This window comes from Andrena cerasifolii, chromosome 6 (genome assembly GCF_050908995.1).
Source record: "Andrena cerasifolii isolate SP2316 chromosome 6, iyAndCera1_principal, whole genome shotgun sequence".
In the NCBI taxonomy this organism is placed as follows: domain Eukaryota; kingdom Metazoa; phylum Arthropoda; class Insecta; order Hymenoptera; family Andrenidae; genus Andrena; species Andrena cerasifolii.
In genome coordinates, this window is record NC_135123.1 from 11,325,609 (window position 1) to 11,346,341 (window position 20,733).

The 20,733-nt window shown below is 33.7% G+C and overlaps 6 protein-coding genes across 8 annotated transcripts; 3 read left to right on the forward strand and 3 right to left on the reverse strand.

Moving 5' to 3' along the window:
• The first annotated feature begins 357 nt into the window (after positions 1 to 357).
• Positions 358 to 1,712, forward strand: LOC143369702 (coiled-coil domain-containing protein 25). Its single transcript, XM_076813978.1, has 5 exons — positions 358 to 597; positions 731 to 778; positions 847 to 938; positions 1,021 to 1,403; positions 1,489 to 1,712. Exons 1-5 carry the CDS (start codon positions 573 to 575, stop codon positions 1,568 to 1,570), a joined length of 630 nt encoding a protein of 209 aa, XP_076670093.1. The 5' UTR covers positions 358 to 572; the 3' UTR covers positions 1,571 to 1,712.
• On the reverse strand, positions 1,694 to 4,160 carry Tgt (tRNA-guanine transglycosylase). The gene is made up of 7 exons (XM_076813977.1): positions 3,899 to 4,160; positions 3,749 to 3,838; positions 3,460 to 3,613; positions 3,037 to 3,169; positions 2,748 to 2,909; positions 2,510 to 2,678; positions 1,694 to 2,435 (listed from the first exon to the last, which is right to left on the reverse strand). The coding sequence occupies exons 1-7, from the start codon at positions 4,088 to 4,090 to the stop codon at positions 2,091 to 2,093; spliced, it is 1,245 nt and encodes a 414-aa protein (XP_076670092.1). The 5' UTR covers positions 4,091 to 4,160; the 3' UTR covers positions 1,694 to 2,090.
• A 1,039-nt stretch (positions 4,161 to 5,199) lies between these two features.
• Positions 5,200 to 7,142, forward strand: Lamtor2 (Late endosomal/lysosomal adaptor, MAPK and MTOR activator 2). Its single transcript, XM_076815272.1, has 3 exons — positions 5,200 to 5,427; positions 5,618 to 5,780; positions 6,860 to 7,142. Exons 1-3 carry the CDS (start codon positions 5,360 to 5,362, stop codon positions 7,007 to 7,009), a joined length of 381 nt encoding a protein of 126 aa, XP_076671387.1. The 5' UTR covers positions 5,200 to 5,359; the 3' UTR covers positions 7,010 to 7,142.
• Positions 7,143 to 8,553: 1,411 nt separating this feature from the next.
• Positions 8,554 to 13,610, reverse strand: Inc (BTB/POZ domain-containing protein inc). Of its 3 annotated transcripts, XR_013085595.1 has the most exons (5): positions 13,378 to 13,610; positions 12,799 to 13,095; positions 12,164 to 12,292; positions 10,146 to 10,345; positions 8,554 to 10,032 (listed from the first exon to the last, which is right to left on the reverse strand). XR_013085595.1 is itself a non-coding variant. In XM_076815270.1 (4 exons), exons 1-4 carry the CDS (start codon positions 13,534 to 13,536, stop codon positions 10,316 to 10,318), a joined length of 615 nt encoding a protein of 204 aa, XP_076671385.1. In that variant the 5' UTR covers positions 13,537 to 13,610; the 3' UTR covers positions 8,554 to 10,315. The 3 variants fall into 3 exon arrangements, 2 of the variants coding, with proteins under 2 accessions (XP_076671385.1, XP_076671384.1); XM_076815270.1 differs by having other exon boundaries at positions 8,554 to 10,345; XM_076815269.1 differs by lacking the exons at positions 8,554 to 10,032; positions 10,146 to 10,345 and having other exon boundaries at positions 10,840 to 12,292.
• A 498-nt stretch (positions 13,611 to 14,108) lies between these two features.
• Positions 14,109 to 18,114, forward strand: LOC143370307 (glucose-induced degradation protein 4 homolog). The gene is made up of 4 exons (XM_076815271.1): positions 14,109 to 14,509; positions 14,980 to 15,147; positions 15,224 to 15,456; positions 16,634 to 18,114. Exons 1-4 carry the CDS (start codon positions 14,363 to 14,365, stop codon positions 16,695 to 16,697), a joined length of 612 nt encoding a protein of 203 aa, XP_076671386.1. The 5' UTR covers positions 14,109 to 14,362; the 3' UTR covers positions 16,698 to 18,114.
• Positions 17,271 to 20,701, reverse strand: LOC143370309 (uncharacterized). The gene is made up of 3 exons (XM_076815273.1): positions 19,889 to 20,701; positions 19,462 to 19,796; positions 17,271 to 19,376 (listed from the first exon to the last, which is right to left on the reverse strand). Exons 1-3 carry the CDS (start codon positions 20,214 to 20,216, stop codon positions 19,182 to 19,184), a joined length of 858 nt encoding a protein of 285 aa, XP_076671388.1. The 5' UTR covers positions 20,217 to 20,701; the 3' UTR covers positions 17,271 to 19,181.
• Positions 20,702 to 20,733: the final 32 nt, after the last annotated feature.

A 20,733-nucleotide genomic window follows, 5' to 3' on the forward strand; every position in this document is an offset into this window, starting at 1 on the left:
TAAAAATTTTTTATTCTTTTTTCTCGACTTGTTATAAGTCGGAAAGAAAGAGTAACTTTTTTTTATACCGCGCTTCATTTTCAAGAAACTTCACATTGAAATTGTTGACGTTGCGTCCAGTCGCGTATAGGAAAATCTAAGTACCTTAATGAAAATCACGGATGTTGCGGACTTTTTGGGCATAAACTGGAATTCGCCCGGTGTTAACATTGACTGCTGTTGACAAGCTGTTGACCCGGTTGACCGTGTAGACTGCAATGACTGCTATCACTGGTCTATTCTAGAGCCCTACTGAAGTTAGCGGCCAACTAATCCTTTATTTAACCCTCCACGCTATTATGCTCAAGAGCTACGATTCTTTTCGACTTAAAAACTATACAATAATTATGTAGGCTCTCCAAAGAAAAGAATCGTAATTATATTCCGTCGAAATTCTTAATAAAAACCGCAAGAAAAACTTAAAGAAACGTTTGCGTAGCCCCCTCCCTTTTTTACAGCTTGACGAGTCTGAGCTGGGCCGTGAAGTTTGACAGATATTATAACACGTGTTTATCCAAATTCGTTTCCTAATAATGGTTTTCTATTTTACAAGCGAAGGTATTATTATTTATCAAATCTTCCGCTTCATATTTATTCTGTATATGCAAGCATTCTCTTTACTGCATTGCATCGACCAAGAACAGTAACAAACAGTAAGGTTAGATTAATGCTTTCGAATTCCAAATTTCAGTTGTTCAACCACCGGTACCGTTATTTATGGGAGTTGACAAATATGAAAGTGAGTTGGAAATACGGCTAGAAAATTATATACACCAATTTATGGTTTTTAAATATATAATTTCGTAGATGAAGATCTTATAAAGTGGGGTTGGCCAGAGGATGTCTGGTTTCATGTAGATAAATATTCCTCGGCACATGTGTACCTACGTCTTCGACTCGTAAGTACTTCGTGTTAACAGCCTTTACAATCACGTATATTATTAACATTCGTATGAATATATATTTATTCTTGATTCATAGGGTCAGACAATAGACGACATACCTACCATAGTTTTAGAAGATGCCGCACAATTAGTAAAAGCAAATAGTATCGAAGGCAATAAGGTAAATGATGTCGACGTAATGTATACAATGTGGTCAAATTTGAAAAAGACTCAAGGCATGGAAGTGGGACAAGTCGGTTTCCATAGGGATAAAGATGTTCGCAAAATTCATGTTCCTAAACGATTAAATACCGTTGTTAACCGATTAAATAAAACCAAACGTTCAGAGCTGGTAAATCTGAGAGGTGAAAGGGAAGAGCGAGATAGAAGTGAAAGGGAAGATAAGAAGAAACTTTTGAGAGAGCAAAAAGAAAGGGAGAAGGTAGAAGAGAAGCGAAAGCAAGATGAGGCAGAAATGAGGCAAGTATCAAATTGTTGCTGTCTTTTAAGAAGTATCTGCTGTGTTTATTCTTTAGCACTAGCATTGCATTATACATTTTTTTAGGAGCTACAATTCGTTATTCAATGCCACCAATATGATATCTAACACAGAAAATACTGGATACGACTCGGATGATTTTATGTGATGAAATTCTTTGTGCTACTCATACTTTGTGCCTAATTTACCAGTCTTGGACAATAGAAGGGTATATTTCGAAATAGAAAACACAAGAATTTGAATTAAATACTTGTACCATCTAAAAGAAACATTATCATTAATTACAAAAATTTGCTATTTTATTCTCCTAAAATAAGTACTGCATGATGTATATTATATATCGGTGTAAAATATAGATAAATTGATCCAGTACTGACAATAGAATGTGTCTATGTACAGTATTGTCTCGCTAAGGGCTCGCTGGTCGGGACCGGCATTAAACCTGTACCGTGAACAGAGTCCTAATTCCGTGCCATTCCGTGCAGTGATGGTCTGATGGTATTGGGGACGGGTTTTCGCGGGAAACTTGCAGTACCGTATCTATGTTGAGGCGCAACTAATAGGTGTAGTGTTATTGGCGGGAAAGCAGCAGGATGATCAAGGTACCCCATTTTATCGAAACTTGTACTATACTGTGCTAAAATCGCCGCGTTTTACATTCTTTTTTTCTATAACAGTGTAACATTAACTGCTTCCAGAGCACTAATTATCCATGGAGGATATTCCTTATCTGGATACACATCCAGCATATATTGCTGTATAAATTCTGGGAACCTTTGTTCCTTGATGCTTTCTCTAATGTCTCGCATTAATTTCATTTGAAATGCGATATTGTGAACAGATAGTAAATGACACGCAACTGTTTCTACCGTCACAATGTGATGTAAATAGGCGCGTGTATATGTTTTACATGTACTACATTCGCATGATTCATCTATTGGTCTCATATCTTTACTGTACTGGACTTGCCTTAAGCTAATTTGACCTGTACGAACTAACGCGCAGCCAAATCTCTGAAAAAGAGAAAACATACATACAGCGTTCGATATAGATTCTTCTTATCAGTTTCTATAATTTGCATTGTTACCGCTGTTCTTGTAGGAAACACGCAATCGAACATGTCTATTCCCAGTGCGGAACAAATAATTAAATCAGTGGCAAATCCAACACCCATTAAATAACGTGGCTTATTTGCTGGAAGTATATTCGTGGAAAGATGTACCATTCTCCAAAAATCATCTTTACTTTCGCCGCCACTACAAACAGTCATTAACAAAATAATTTCATTGTTTCCTCTTATCGAGACGAATCTACCGAAGTGTTACCTTAATCCACCTACGGCATAACCATTGACTTTACGGTTAATCAATTGGTTTGCACTTTCCGTCCTAAGTTTAGGATCAAGCCCCCCTTGTACAATCGGAAATATACTTTGCTCGTCTGGTCTTTTGTGCGCTGTTATACATCTGTCTAGCCACCTAGTGGTTCTAAAATTAAACACCGAGTGTTCAGAGTGTTTAAATAAAAATTATACCCCAAACACAATTGAAGAGTCCTTGTAGAATTTGATTTTTGGCACTTACAGTGTTTTTTACAAGGACTCTTTAATTCTACCTGTGCATCGCTTCTTCTAGTCTTGGCCCTGTTAACGTACTTTTAACTACATCATCGAGTTGCATCATTATATCCGCGCCTATTACATTTTGTATATGTATAGAGTGCTCGGGTGTCAGCATGCAATCAGATTCTGAAAAATAATATTACAGAGTTGTTAGGTGTTACCCTTGCTTTTTAAACAATGGAATATAAACTAATTTAGGGTAAAGGTACCAGTAGTTGACCATGTATCAGTAGTTGACAATTTTTCAGAAAAACATGAAAAATAAAGTTTTTAGAAGTGGTGAACTGTGGGTATTAAGAATCACGGTGCGCTGTTGAAAAGAGATAGTTGCACTTCTAAAAACCTTATTTTTCAAGTTTATCTGAAAAGTTGTCAACTACTGGTACCTTTATCCTATATCCTTAGATTTTAATTACCATTATATGGTGATTTAAATTTGACACCTTCTTCTGTGATCTTAGCAAGTTCCAATAGCGATACCATTTGAAATCCGCCAGAGTCGGTTAACAATGCCCTTTTCCAATTCATAAATTTATGCAACCCACCAGCTTTCCGCATAATGTTGGTACCCTAAAAAAACAATTTTTCATTAATCAAATGTTATGCGAATGCAACGATGTAGTGCATTTAAAATTACTGAAATTAATGACTGTTTTAAACGTCCCTAGATTTAATAGAATTATATTAACAGTACGTGTAACTTACGGGTCTTGTGCCAAGATGATATGTGTTCCCGAGAATAATTTGACAGTCCAGTTCTTCTAATTGTTGAGGCAATAAACCTTTTAAAGTGCCCTGAAATATTGGCATTAAGATAAATACATTGTCGTGCAACCATTTCGCAGTCAAACTCACTTGTGTTCCTACTGGCATAAATACAGGCGTGTCGACGGTATGGTGGACAAGAATCATTCTCCCAGTTCTAGCTTTTGTTCTCTGACATTCACGAAATATTTCGAAACGCAGAGATGGTTCTATGTTTTCTGTCATTCTTTCCAAATTTGCTAGATTCTTGATAGAAGATAATACGTTGTTTTTAATATACATAAAGCAGGCTAACGACTTGTTCAGAGAACTTTTGTTTGAAACAACGAGAAAGAGAACTTTTAAATCTTTTCTGTAAATATAAAGAAGGGGTATAAGTGTTTGACATATTTTATTTGAAAAGAAATATGTAGTTTCAACACGTATATTCATATATAATTTCAAATAAGGTACATAAGTACATATCTGCATACTTACCAATATATGTACAATCGACATTAACTATTTGATTAGTTCTATATCATAGACATAGGAATATAGGAACGGAGGAATAGTTGTGACTTTAGGCGAGGGGAGTAATATGCATTTGACGGGGGGGGAGCACCTAATCTGCCTGGATTTGATTGGTTGCATTCTACGCATGCACCGTACCGCTAATTATGAAAAAGTGTATGCCACAGATTAGTACATACAGATGTCTAATCGTAAATATATACTAACGAAGTGATTATTCACGAATATAAATTGTAAAAATAATGAAAATTGAAGAGAAATATGCATCTATAATTATTAAAATATATCAGGTGAATACACACTGCATACCACACTAGACGACAAGTCTAAAGCCTGCTTGCGACGCGACAAAGTTTGTCGGACAAACGTTCGTCATTACATATCACTCCGCTTGTGCGAAACAGCGGCCAATAGAAAGAAGGCTATATTACCTCGTCGCTCCTCCCGCAAGGATATCATCCCACGCAACTATTCCTCCGTCCCTATATTCCTATGTCCACGAGTCTGACAGACATATTTTACTAGAGAAAAAAGTATCGTCGTACTTCCTTGTTCCTATTTAACCTATTTACACATAATTAGAACTTTCATAATTGTATCATTAATCCATGGACATGCATTAATCACGCATGTAGTATACATATATTTGGTACAATACATTTATACTTGTGATGTTACATTAGAAAGCCAGCTGTTCCATTCCGCTCCATTCTTTTCATTTTATTGAAATATAAATTATTTCAACGAACACTGGATGACAAATGTTTAAAGAGATACATATTTTAGTATAAAAACAGCTTATGTCTATTCGGATATTTGATATTCGCTGGTAAAAAAATAGTACTCTTAATTCCCGTAGCGCGATCATTTCTTCATTCTAGGGATATTCTTTGTAGGTTCTTCTAGGAAATACAGGTGTCAAAAGGCAAAGATTTCACGTTGTCAGTGTTTGATATTAAATTTACAATAAGATTAATTGCTAGTGGAGTATTGGATATTAATAACAAGGAAGAACCTTTATCTATTATTTGTGAAATTATGTTGAAACCGAAAGCTCTTACCCAAGTGCTTAGCCAAGCCAATACAGGCGGCGTAGAAAATACTTTGTGAGTAGAAGTAGAACATGATACATTACAAAAGACACTTTTCATTGAAAGTATCACTACTAAAATTAATATGTGTATTTCTCTTCACAAACAAATACATTTATGTATAAGGAAAATAGTAGAACTTATGCTAGAAACGTCTCTATCCGACCAAAGCAACTAAAATTTCATGAACAATGAATTGTTTCAGATTGTTGAATAGGGATGGTGGATTATTAGCTTACAGCGGTTACGGAGATAAAGATGCGAGGGTAACTGCTGCAATTACGAGCAATATCTGGTCGGCTTATGAAAAGAATGGAAGAAATGCATTTAAAGAGGATGAATTGCAGTTTGTATTAATGGACTGTGTGGTAATTAACAAATCCCTTAATTATAATAAATGTAATCTCTCGTGACAGGTATACTTTATTATGGTCCTTCAGGTTATTTAGAAATGGAACATATTTGCGATATGCTGCAAACTTATCTTAGAAGTAGAAAAATAAATATGCTGGGCTTTTCTTATATATTTTTAAATATCAGTCCGACTGTTATAAAGATACTTAAGATTATATGATTTCTGCATTAACTCTTTGACTATTATTAATATTCCATTTCGCTTTCACACCTGATACTCTGTTTTATCGAGGCGAGTGACTTTCGGGGCTATCCAAGGCTAGTACCTATTACGAGCATGAAAATCAGTGCAAAAGTATGTTTTTCACGAGCGGTCAAACACTTGGAAAGACTCTGTAGACTTTGCGTGGTATTTCAATCGTCTTGTTAGTCAAAAAGTTAATGAAGTTATATCGCATAAATAGCGCGTAGTATAAACGGGAACTTTGTATTACTTAAGGGGTGGGCCCTATTTAGGATGTTAGGAATAAAGTGATTCTTGGAAATTTTTTTCTAAGAAACTGTTAAGCGGATCTTTTCCGAACGTTTAGGGTATTTTAGTTCACATTCAAACAATAAATTAATTTTTTCGTTACAAAGTGTTCAGTAGAAATGGAGATATATTGCAGATTTGCGATTATAATGGTGGCCCCGATTCTTCCCTGAAATAAAAAGCCAAGGATTTTCTTATTTCTAGTATGGGGCCACCATTGTAATCGCAAATTTGCAACTCCGACGCGCTAGTCCTAACAAACGTGTTCATATATCTCCGTTTCTACCGAACATCTTGTAACGAAAAAATTAATTTTTATTGTATCAATGTGAACTAAAATACCCTGAAAGTTTGGAAAGATCCGCTTAACAGTTTCTTAGAAAAAAATTCCTGAGAATCACCTTATTCCTAGCGTCGTAAATAGGGTTCCCCTTTAATTGGACATATATGGATATACCATAAGAATATTAATGTTGCGCTTTGGTTGTTAATATTTCCTAATTTAAGATTCATTTTTACGATCGACAGTTGCCGACGTTAGTGTATTTGTTATTTTTGTAGGATGGGAAAGTTGTAATCACCGAAGTGGCGAATTTACTGTTATGTTTATACGCGAAAGAAAATGTAGGATTTGGTTTATTAAGAGAAAAAGCACAAGCCTTAGCGAGATATCTTGATCAACCACTAAAGACAATAGCCAGTATGCCTTAAGGAGCATCCTGTTGATAATACTTCGCATTATCTGTACTATAATGTTGTTACTTTATACTCTAATACTTATAATTTTTTGTAAGAATTTATGATTTGTACTATCTTGTAAATAATATATTTTTAATAAACCAAAGTTTCTGTACTAGTTAATAAATTTCTACCAATAAAATTACTAGTCCGAAAAGTGGTTGTAGGTACTTACTATTATATAACAATGTTTACTTTCTAATTCAGAGGACAAATATAGCGCGAAGAAAACTGTTCTCGAATTTACAGTAAAAGTTGATCACATAATATGTTTCACCAATATTTCATCACGCACTTACTTATTTATTTAAAATGAAGTACAATTAATATGAACAGTTTGATGTATTCTCAAAGAATAGTACATAACGCGTCATAATATAAATATATATTTAAGATGACTCAAATAGAAATTAATGTTCTGTAATACGTGTGGTAGGACAAACGTACGCTTCTATCGCATAAACCTTCTCGTGATATTCGAAGCAAATTACATTTCCCTTCGAGTAAATATGTATTCTGTTGCTCTTTCGAAAAGGAATTGTTCTTAACAACGTGTCGATACTTTTGCTTTACGCTGTATACGATGCGATTAAAATCTATTTGAAAGGAAAACACGATTAGATCGATAGAAGTTAATATTCTGTGTTCATATCTTGCTATACCACTGTGCATTTGCAGAGTGTAATATATAAATGCATGCCAATACTTGAGAAGATGAATCTATACACGAAAAAAGAATGTAAAAAATACACTTTATTATCGTAGAAGAAATTAAAACTATTATATGTACCTACTTTTATAAAACTTTACAGTTAATTAACCTTTACGAATCATTATGGAGCAATTAAGTAATCAAGTCACTACAACTGAGATAGTAATAGACATTTATATAATATTGCAAGCAGCTCACGTTCGGTATGAATTTTTATATGCCATAGAAATTTGATGTGTCGTCTAAAGAACATTTTAGGATTTAGACATATGAATTCTTTTTATCATATGTTATTATTAAATATCTACTGTTCAGGTTTATACGATTATAAAAAATGGGCGTATATTATGAAATATAGACAGTCTTGAAGGAAATATATTTTGAATTAATATACAGGAGAAATATATTAAATATGAAAAAGACATATTTATGTGGCAATGAACATGCAAAATTACAGAAATAATTACTAAATGAGTATATCTTTTACAAATGGACTTTTTCCTTTTTACCACAGCGCAGTCCGTACGCAGTAAATTCTCATTTGTGTCGTTCGTATTTATACATTTTTTTTTTCCCTCCAATAATCACTTTTTTTTTATGCAACTTAAAATAACCATCAGTATTAAAATTTTATATATGTATATAAATACTACTGCCTTCTCTAACAATAAACATCGAACAGGTAATAGATTTAGAAATATATCTATGAAAGTACAAACTCTTTCACGTATAGAGAGTTATACATCCTTATAGTTAACGCGACAATAGCGAATATACTAATATTAATGAAACGAATGACATGATCGAGAGATGCAAATCAATATCATATTTTAATGTTAATAACACTGTACATTGCGGGGAATTATTAATATTGGTCCTAATCTTCCTGACATATTTCAGTATAAAAGATGGTGATTACCAGCCAATTGATAAATTTTCACGACGCGCCCTTACAATTACGAAATTTCTAGCTATGAACTTTACAATCATATTTGTTAACAGCATTTACTTAGCAACATATTCTGTCAATGTAAAAATATAATCGGTTAATAGTTAATTTATCACTGAACTGTTTCACATTAATATCTAAAAAGAAAAATACTTTTTTTTCCCCACAAAACTATTATACATGCATGCTTATACATGGTACATAATATATATCGTATTGCATCATATTATATATCACGTATTACATATAATTCTAACAGTACTTATAATAATTGTGTTACATATCATTATCTCTCATGAATAATGCTTTTAAATATGAATATATTGTCTACAACACCTCTTTGATAGGCCTTCAACAATTGGCAACCTATGTCGGCGCTTGCTATAAAGTGCTTCTCCTTTTGTAACTGTAGAAGAGTCGCGTTACAACTTTAAATATCTCAGGAACTGAAAACTTCTTCAAAGTGCCGTGCATCATGGACAAAAGAGAAAAGGAAAGAAAAGAAGATAAAGATAGTAGTACATCTTCCAACATAGATTCACAATCTATTGTTCTCATTGAGTTATTTAGACCAGAGAGTATATAATGCAATAAAAATTCTATGCGCTTAGAGAATTACTTTTAAACGATTGCGAATATTTTGTCTCATCCTTGATTTTCAAGTTTCCGACAGGATCAAAAATGTCTCGTTCAAGTTTCTTCCTTTCATTGTTACATACTATCACGTATCATTAAATGATATAGTAAATTGCTTTTATTAAAAATGACATTCCTCCTTTTGTCTCCGTATTATTATATATATTAAAATGAGTTTTATAAGTTTGTAGCTATAATTTTGTATCGGATAATCGAAATTATCATGCTAGACATACAAATATTATTTTATGTTTTATAGCGGCAGTGCAAATGTAAGTAATTTAGATTCTTTACGATAAAGACATGTTTGAAAAAAAAGATTATTCTTATACAATTTGATACAAAAAGATAAACTATTTAACCACTACGGATAGTATCTATATTCATTGTAGAAATTTGTAAAAGGATTGCCTTCGTGAATGCTATTGTCTCTTAAACTATTTCACGAAACTAAAACATACGTCCTACAATTGCTAAATAATAGTTTTCTCGATAGCGTATCAGTACCAGTGTTTTGTGTGTTCCAATATTTTTTTTTTTATACATCGTTTTGTCTTGTTTTTTTAAAAAGAAGTCGTAATTTATATGAATGGGATAGAAAGTTTCACTTCGGTATAAGGTTTCCTTCGTTATTATAAAATGTGTGATCCCATATTGATTTCTAAACGCTATTCCCGTCACTGCAATCCATATCTATTCCTGTCAAATGTTGGTTAAAAAAGATTCATTCGTCAATGCGTAATACTCTTAGTTCTTAAAGCTTCGTATCGTGTTGTTGCATTATAACTAAACATCTACAGAAGGTATTGTACCTTTGCGTATTATCTCTCGTTTGTATTACCGCCATACGGGAGGTATGGAGTAATCGAAGATTTGCATGAACTTAAACATTTAAATGTAGAAACAAAAACAGTCTTCATCTTGTCGCTGCGCAGTTGATTTAATTAAACGAAGCAAGGAAAGAAAAGGACGGATTTAGAGATTACATGCGAGAACCCCTCTGCTGCAGAACCTAAAATACAATTTAATGATTGAAACTTAGGTCAATGTATGAGAAACTTTGTGTTAAAAACTATAGTTCTAAGTTCTATTAATCTAAAAGCTACATGTATTTGATTCGTTGCACAAGATCTTTCATAATGTTTACGAATGACGCACTGTTCGGCCTCTGCATTTTGTTCTACGAAATTTAATTCCACTAAACGTTATATTAAAATATCTTTACAGTCTCCATAAAAATATTTTAATAGGAAGCTCATTTTCCTCTAAGCTATTAAAATAAAAACAATCTGAATACTGCAACACCATTATTAGTTTTATACATTATTCCATTTTTAAAATTACATTAAGAATTCAATATTTCACGAGAGTCATCATTAAATGATAAATGTTATTGTTAATGTAACGGTAACTTTTTTTTAAAAAAAATATATATATATGCGAAATAACTTAGGCATGCAATAATGACTCATGCAGGATATAGGGTAGAAAGTAACCAAACCAACAAAAGGAAAAATTCTTTATTCGATGAATAGCATGCGATACAAAAATAACGGTATGGTACATGTAGCAAATATCAGAGGCAGAACATGCTCATGCGAATTGGCCCCTGAATTGGCACAAACAGATATAAAGTGCTGTGATAATTAAAACAGTTCTGTTGAACCATTTATACTTCAATTCAGATTCTAAGAACTATTAAAAAAAAAGGAAAAATAAAATATAAAATACTTATAACTTTCAGATGAAACGATATAAAGTAAATCGTCTAATAAAATTTGACATTGTGCACTTTGTATCTACTATAAGGCACTCCTTTATCTTGTCTCGTATTACGTACAATTCAGTGTCTGTCATATATAATATGCATATCAACGAGACATTGATATATAGTAATATGAAATTAAAATGAATGGACCAAAGAAGTCTGACTTATAGAAGATTTCTAAAACAATGATAAAATTTACATATTTATGATGTAATCTTTGGTTTCCGGTTAATGTTAATTTACTCAAGTAATTTACTCACGGTAACAATCTGTTACTCAATTTATTCTACCGATAATAATGTCTTTTCGTTTAATCCATCTGTAATAAGGATTACTCGTACGCAATTTTCCGGCAGAAGATATTCTAAAAATCTCCATGCACCCGACGCTTTTACACTTACAGAAAACAATAGCCTGCGCTGAAACTATTATCACGGAGCATATCATTATGTTATACTTGTCCTTATAGAAGAATCTATCGAGCGTCGCTGTACTTCTTATTACAAATGGGTTAATGACATTCATAAAAATAAACACAATGATGAGATATGATAATACTGGTACATACCAGAGGTTCTTGAATTTTCTCAATAGAAATCTTATTATAAATACACAAATACCAAAGATATCTTTAATTATATTTCATCAATCAGAACCTCTGATATGAGTAAAACATAAGCATTTAATTATCAACATTAGTGACATAATTTCATACTAAAAACTACAGTATAACAAAAGAGTAATAGAATTAATATTATAATAGGCCCGAATTCAATTGGTCACTAGAGGTCGTTTCCCCTGACTTTGGATCGTGTCTGACGTCTGAGTCTAGAGTCTGACTCTATTGTAAAAGCGAGATACGTGTACCTCCAAGTTTCTCCAAAGAACGTACAGATAAAATATTGGCTGTGTGGTAAGGTAAAAATAATCCGTCGATTGCCTTAAGTGACCGACTGAATTTAAATCAGAAACATATAATTGTACAGTAAAACCATAAAAAATTTATGTGTGATTACTTTGACTGGGATAATGATGTGAAAAACTTGAATGCGATAATGATACCTTAACGCGATCCGTTGATTCTTGTTCCTTGCTATTGAGTTGGCTGGGCCCGTATTCGCGACTGACCACGCACAGAAATTCGATATGATCGTCGTTTCCATAGTTATATTGAGATCCTATGTTGATTAACTAAAACAAATACAGGTAACATTTATTTCCTAAACTCTTTAACATCGTTTACTCGTAGAACAAAGAAACATATGGCCTACGTGTTTAAGGGGTCATGCCCAGTTGACAGATAAAAAGACCGTCATATTCGGGAATTTTTTTTGAAAAATGTGATGTATGTTTCTTACAACTATTTCCTTATTTTAGAAGTACATATATTCAGCAACCCTCAATAATTTTGTTATCGGAAAATATTAAATAATGAAGGAATAACAGCCACTCTTGCGGAAGCTGTTTTCATAATGGCACTGCGCGGTGAGCACGATTTCTTCGAGCCGGATCGTTTGAAATCAGAAAGTGAAGCTCACCGCTAAAAAAATAACTTCCGCGAGAGTGGCACTTTTTTTTTTCGCCTGCCAACTAAGCATGACCCCTTAAGCATCGAAAGATTGCTCATAAAATAAAACATCATATACTAAAAATATCAAACGTAGATAATATTTAATGCTTCAAACAACAAGAAATACCTGCTCAAACTTCCATCCGTCGGACAGCGTCGATATCATTTGAGTTAATTCATCTTCGTGACATTGAATAACTCTGTAAACATACTTTTCTGAATCTCTCAATGGTCTAGCATCTCTTAATATAATTCTTTCTTTGACTAGCCGAATTAATTCTGTAATGTTATAAAACTCTGCTTCTTCTAACACACCCTCCTCCGTCAAATCCTTATTAATCACCAATTTCCCATGACGCAAGTAATTTAAAACAGGACTAAAGTACGTTGGATCACGGTCTATCAAATATGCTCCAGTTTCATCCTATATAACGAAACATAGACAAGAGATTAATTCCTTTAATACATAGCTTCATATAAATAATACGCATATAAACTGGCAACAAGTTCGCGATACACAAACAGGAAAAAGAGTTGTTTGTCTTAAGCGTAGAAAGTTTTTAAGGCTAATTTACGAGACAGGCTCTTCTAAATATTGCTCGTGCACTTGTACGAAGAGTTCAAGTAACATATGTACACGGACAGAATCTAATAACATGTGAAAAGTGTTTTAAAGTTCGCGGTTATCTTAAAACATCAAACTAACCCTGTCTGATATAAGGTCAGAGTCTTCTTGACACAATCTGTACAGAAATGAATTGGGGTCCCTGGCCAACGTAGTTTTTGCTGTTAAAAAATATGTTCCACCAACATTCAATCGAACCCACTGATTATTACATCGCTTCTCAACATGATTTTCTGCCATTTCGTCCGAATTCGTGTCACTGAAAAGTGAAATTCGCCATACTTGCTTTGAAACTCGACTATATAGTTTTCGCTACACTCATTGTCAGCTACACTCTGCTACACTCGTTTCTTCGCGAGTCAAATCAACGTCTAAGCATTATACAGATAAGCGTAAAACGGATTTCATGCTATTTCTCGAAATTGAGCTTAATCAACATATTCCAATTACCTGCACATTTCTCAACAATTTCAAATGCAGTATCACTAATAAAATTCCAACATTTCGTGGCGGGAAAAGGGATTAAAATCGTCAATTCCAGAATTCTCCGGAATAATACATATACGCAATTCTGTTCGCAAAGAATTCGGATTACCGCGTCGCGTAAGATATTCGTAAAACAATACTGAATAAGTTCGTAAGATGGATATAGAATTGTAAGGGATCGAAGGGTGGTAATATTTAAATTATTGGCAAGCGGCACGAACTGTACATCCGGCAAAGTGCATCCAAGGTCCGTATACGAATCGCACGTTGTATGCATGCACACATGTCAGACAAGACAAGTGAAAATATTGCTTTCCCTATCGAAAATGGGAAATTGTCTTCTGTTTTTAATTGAAATATTTCGCGTAGCTTGTGCGCGTTTAAACGGAATACGTTTCTCCCAAGGTATCCCGAGCCCATCTTTCGCGTAAAAATTACGAACGCGGGTGTGCCTGGGTTCGAGGCTTCGTATAAAGACATCTATATCCTGAAAATTACCGGCAGTCATTGCGAGAGTCTTGTGATGAGGAGTTTGTCGCCCAACGAGGGCAAAGTTTAAGAGCGTTCACTTGAGCCGAGAATGCCGGTGAAAGTTGACGTAGTACCACCACCGCCCGCAAACTCAAAGCAGCCGGGTGTCACAAAATCCTTACTGTACAACGGCTCGCGGTTTCAAGGCTCGCAAAAGTCTAAAGGGAACAGTTACGACGTAGAAGTTGTTTTGCAGGTTAGTTCTCCGTCTTTCTGGAAATTGCGCCACAAGTTTCCCAAATTTCAAATGCACCCGTGACATCTGCCCACTGCGCGACGATTAATCCCTTGCTACTTTCCCGTCCAATATTTCCCGATCCGTTGTATCAAAATCAATCGATCGCATTGTTTACCCGTTCAAACGATCGTAGATTTAAAATAACCTATATATAAGAGCGATTATCACACGGTTCCTTTAAAGCGTTTTTAAATCTACTTGCCAGTATCCCTGCGTATAATTCAGCATTTCAATTTGAGGATAGCATTGTCTTATCGTTGATACTGTTGAAAAAAAAGAGCAGTAAGCGACGTAAGATTGGAGAAGTTATATACAGAGCCAGATTGTGATTTTGTACAAGTATTCGTAAATTTGGATGAATTATCTGTAAAGTTTTGTAAACATATCACTCTCGTGCAGATAAGATACTACGTATTGGTTTGTTGCAGCATGTAGATGAAGAAAATAGTTATCTATGTGGCTATCTTAAAATTAAGGGTCTCACGGAAGAGTTTCCTACTTTGACTACATTCTTCGACGGTGAAATTATATCAAAGAAATATCCCTTCTTAACACGTAAATGGGATGCGGACGAAGATGTTGACAAAAAGCATTGGGTTTGTACCTGTACCCGGTCTATGATGTACCATTAATATTCGCAACGGCGAATTACTCTTTTGTTTGTAATTGCAGAGCAAGTTCGAATCATTTTGCCAATATGCCAAAACTTTTAATTCGGACACATTTGATTACGAAGCTCTGAAGGGGACTGACTTCGTTTTCATGAGGTGGAAAGAACACTTCCTCGTCCCTGATCATACCATTAAAGATATCAACGGTGCTTCGTTCGCAGGATTCTACTACATTTGCTTCCAAAAATCTGCCGCTACAATTGAAGGTTTCTATTATCATCGCAGTTCCGAATGGTAATGTTTTCTTTTTACATATACGAAGAAATAGAAGCATTCTTAACTGTAACGAATTCTACGAATAGGAAGAGATATAGCCATTGGTTTTGTACCAACTATGCGGCCGAGTATAGAGAATAAAATTAATAACCATAAATGAATTATTGACACTCGAATGTTAATTATACACGATAAGCATCGAGGGAAACATTTCGCATAGCCTTTGTATATTGCATAGGAATAGCTGGGTGACGTCCAGGGCCGTTCCTGGCAGGGGGTGCAGAAGGTGCCTCCGCACCTGGGTGACCAAACTTAAGGGCGGCCGCAGGCCGTTTATTATATGTACCGTTTTGACTAATAAGAATAATAATTGAAACTCTTGCATAATAATTGTTTAAAATTATATATATATACAGTGGCGGACGAAAGGAATTTTAATTCGCTGATTTCGGGAATTTCTGCGATTCTCGACCTTATTCTGCAATCTTTAAGCGTTTATAGCTCATAGCAACGTTAATCGATTATAATGAAATTTTAGGCATGTACAACTTACTTCAATCTACAAACGGGTTTTTTAAATTTTCATTACAAGCTCAAAAAAAAGTTTAAAAAACAATCTTGACTATTTTTGTTGCTATTCCGACCAATTGCATTTTTTTTTTCAAAACGACGAAACATCACTTAGCAAACTGATCCTTCTAGCTTCTCAAAAAACACTCATGTCGTTTGGACTAATTCTAAAAAAGTTATGCGATTTTAAAAGTTGCAAACTTTCCTTCGTCCGCCACTGTATAGATATAAAAGTAAACACTGCATATCAAATTCTTAATTAAAAAATATTAAATTAATAAGGGCGGCAATATTGTTTTTGCACCTGGGCGACCAGAACCCAGGAACGGCCCTGGTGACATCATTCCTACGTGTTTCGGAGCCATGGAAAAAGAGAGCCACGGCGCCGGGAATCGAATCCGAGCCGACCGCGTGCTGATCAGTCGTGTTTGTCACCACGGCTAACGTCGACCCTCCTTGGCCTCTTAGTCCGGGCTCCGTCTTATTCTATGGGGGTTCCTGATCCTACGATTGAACTACGACTCTCTTTTTTCTGTACCCATTTTTGCCCACGTTTCGTTATACGTGTATAAGTTATTTACTAGAACTGTGCAGAAACTTTTGTAACGCATTCTTATTGTTTCAGGTATCAGTCTCTGACTTTAAAGCACGTTCCGGAACATAGTATACAGATCTACGAGTTCAGGTGAAATCAATGACTTTCACTCGCTTATCTCTCCAAACTCATACTTCACCTCTTTTAGCATACAGATCTCATAAAAATCATAATCCCTGAATTAGTTGAACTTAGTACAAGCAGATGTCATTTGAAATTATTTACCTTGAAAGCGAGGTACTCGATGAGAGAATTAATTACTTTAACAAAGTATTTCTTTCTTTCTTTCGGGCAGAGGGGGAGGGGGGCTAATACACGATGCATAGCGCATATTGTATATTGATTACTTATGAGCATTGGGCATGTCTTAAAGGGAAAATTATAAATGAGAAGATAATGAGGATTACAGTCCCTCGTTGAGATACGCTTGTTTATAAATTAGTTATTAATATTCATTGTAAGATGTTTTATCGAAATAAATTAATTGATGCTTTTTGTCAATTAAAGTTACCGTTGTTGATTATTTGGTACTCTTGCATACTGTAAAAATTGCGACTTCTTTTTCTCCAGTAATACGCATAATTAAAATCTATCCTATAATTTAAGCAGAGTGTCCGTTCGTTTCTTTAACTTCATTTAGGAATATAGAAGCACTATGAAAGTTCTGTTTTATTAAAAGCATCAAATCGAAAGGTATGCAACTGGAGAAACAATAATTAATTGTTTATATTTGAATTCTACGTGAATTGGATATTTAAACTTAGACCGCTTCGCAAACTTGAAAGTAGATGAGGTTTATTTACTGTCCATTATGTTCCTATATTTATGAGATCTGTTTGCTTAAAAATAGTAGAATGATGATTGAATGATTGTTGTGAATGTAAGAACAGAACAAATCCAGCTGGAACACGAAAGTAATTTTTATTATTATATGATGTTTAAACTTCAAGTTGATGTTTCTCGTTGTCAGCACGACAACGATCAAATTCAGGCGAATTGTTTTGCCTAAGGAGAATATTACGTAGGAAAGATTCCTCATGTTTCTGTACACTTTGCAGTTGTTTGTTCGGTAGTTGCGCATGTACATTTATTATTGAACAAAATTCTTAATTAGAAAGAACTTACCATTTAAATGGAATTCTACCTCGTAATATTCCTCCGAAGCAACACAATTCTGGCAAGCTGAATTCGTAACATTAATAGGACATGAAATTTGATACAAGTTGACTGTTTATAGAACTCGTAATGTAACGTAACGTTAATGAAATACTGAATTCGTTATTGAAAAGTAGAATGTTATAATGATTCATTGTAATGGCTAGGTTAATTTAAACATATATATTTATTCACTGAATTAAAGATTACTAATTTTGAATCTCCTTTTAAGAAAATGTAAAATGTATTATTTTAAAATAACAGACCACTACAAAATATTTGATGTTACCAAGGATAGTGAAACGTACCCACTATTTAGAATTTAATTTTACCTATTACTTAAAATGTAGAAGAAGGTACATATTTACTCCAAAATAAGATATTTAAGCATTGTGTGTGACATATATTAAAAAGTTTTTATCTATTGATTAACATATATCTACTGTCTTTTATTTCGTGCAACAGAGTAAAAGAAAAAAACGAAACCAGTAAATTCATTAAATATGAATCGTTCGCATTATTTGACGTGTCACATTAACTTCCTACAAGTGATTTATTAATGTTTCTTTGTAAGGTATTAATTTTAAAAAGATATTTCGTTCAAATATGAATCTGTAATGTTTAAAAGATGGATGTATAAAATAGAACATATTATTCGATCAGTTTTTTTGTAGTATTTTTACATAACACGCGTTTCAATACGAACAACAGTTTTTTTCTACATTTTCTTCGGTACTGAGAGTTAAATAAAACGATAAAACCACGTTCAAAATTAATATATCGTAATAGACGTACGAGAAATAAACCTTTGAACGTCTAAATAAGTGTTTAACAAAATATTTTCATAATATTAGCAACATTCATTTAATGAATACAATTAAGCGGTCATCTCGCATTCATGTGTACTGTAGTTATTTTAATATCGAGATAAATGATGTAATATCAGTTAATAACTGTAAAAACAAAAATGAGTATAAAAAAATTGTGTAGACTGTTGTTGTGTTGTAAAGTGTTTACCAAATACAACATGTGTATAAAAATAATTATATGAACGACGAAATATACTTATTTTCGATATAGCTTAAAAAGTGAAACAAATATTACGAAATGTATAAAATTGTTATAAGCCTCTTTGATGTACAAATTCCACAGCATTTTAGATAAAATTAATAAGATTATATGAGAGAAAGATGACAGTAGGATAATGCAGTAAATAATAAATCATTCTGTAAGAATTTAACATTATAATAAAATAATGTACCTAATAGTATAAGACAACAAAAAGAGCTTCTTTGTCAAATTCCACAAACTGTCCATTTTTGTGCATGCATGTGCCGATTACATAGTTTAAATTCGGAATATCCAAAGCGTATTGGAATTTGAATAGTTAACAGAAAATAAGCGTGCGAAGAACAAAGTCTAATCAGCAGAAACTTCTATTTGTTTCAAACGATGGCTGATCGCCAATCTCGCCAGCTGGCATAGATGGTCCGCCTATTTCTTTTTTTCTAAAAAATGATCTCGTAGATCTAGTTAAACGTTTCGGTTTCGAAATTTTTTGACTCCTCTGACTGACAGTTATGTTTCTCAATTTCTTTGAACTGCCCCGCGTGGCTCTCTAAAATACAAGATCAATTATAGCATCGGTTTAATTGTATTGTTATAGTACGAGTAAAGCCTAGTATATCACACGATCTATTTACCATAGCTTTAGAACAATATTGACAAAGGCAAACCGCGTTTCTAGGGAAAGATGTAGTTTTATGCAACACGGCTTCAAATCCCAAGAACTTTGTATCAAAATTAACTTTAGCTTTAATTAGATCAGTGAATGAGTTTTGGACCAGTGATACGTTGTCGACAAAATTTTCTGGGTTTCCTGTATCATTTAAATGCTGGCTTTGCGGTAAAGAGGAATGCATTGGATTGATGATAGAATCATTTAACGCTTCCAAATTTTCTGACAAATTGGAACATTGGTTCTGCGCGTCGCGCGTTTCCTTAGTATTTAAAGCAGTTTGCTCACCACGTAAAAGAGCTACAAGTATTCAAAGAAAATTTATAAACGCACAGTTTTTACAAAAATTATCAATTATCACCACTACGAATATGTATATGCGGTTTACTTGCCGATAAAACTTCGTAAATATTCTGAGAAGATTTTGTTACAAGACAGCAAATGTTGGAAAGCTTCGTCGAGACTTTTCTCAGAGAAATATGTTCTCGCCAGTAAGAACTGTTCAAGTGAATTTTCTCCAATTACTTTAGAGTTAAAAATCTTCCATTGTTTGCGAGAAATATCCGCCTGCCATTCCAAAGCGCAATCTTCTAATCTCCTGTTGATCGAGTTCAATAATTCATTCGCTTCTGTCAACTGCTGAGGAATACAGACACCCTCTTCGCTGGAAGGAAGGCGAGCATTTCTTTTAATGATTGGTCCTTCGTCGATTGTTGTCATTTTTAATTACTCTTTTGATTACACAAATATATTTTATGAACAGACATTAACTATATCTATTTGCAAGTCATTTGTATGAAAACTCAGAAAATATATATATAAAAATATATTTTCAATGATAAATTTACACCGCATTAGTCTTTTCTTAAACAGTTGAATACTTTTGAATAATATACCTTGTGTAACAATAATTAAATGCATAATAATACACAGTAAAATAATTTTATTTAATCTCGTGATTTATCTATACCAAAATATTCTATATTAGAAGTATTCGACAAGAAAAGTTATTACGAACAAGTACTTGAATTTCGATTTTATAAGCTGTTATACGCTGCCAATTTATAACTTATTAGATTTCGAAGAAAAGGAAGACTAACAAGTTTTACGTGTAGGTACACGTATAATGCGTGCGTGGTAAGTACTCGTTATGGAAACTGGAAACACATATTTTAGAGCTAAACAAGAAATTGAAATCAGAACGCCATTGATTTGCCATTACAATCTTATGTTCACA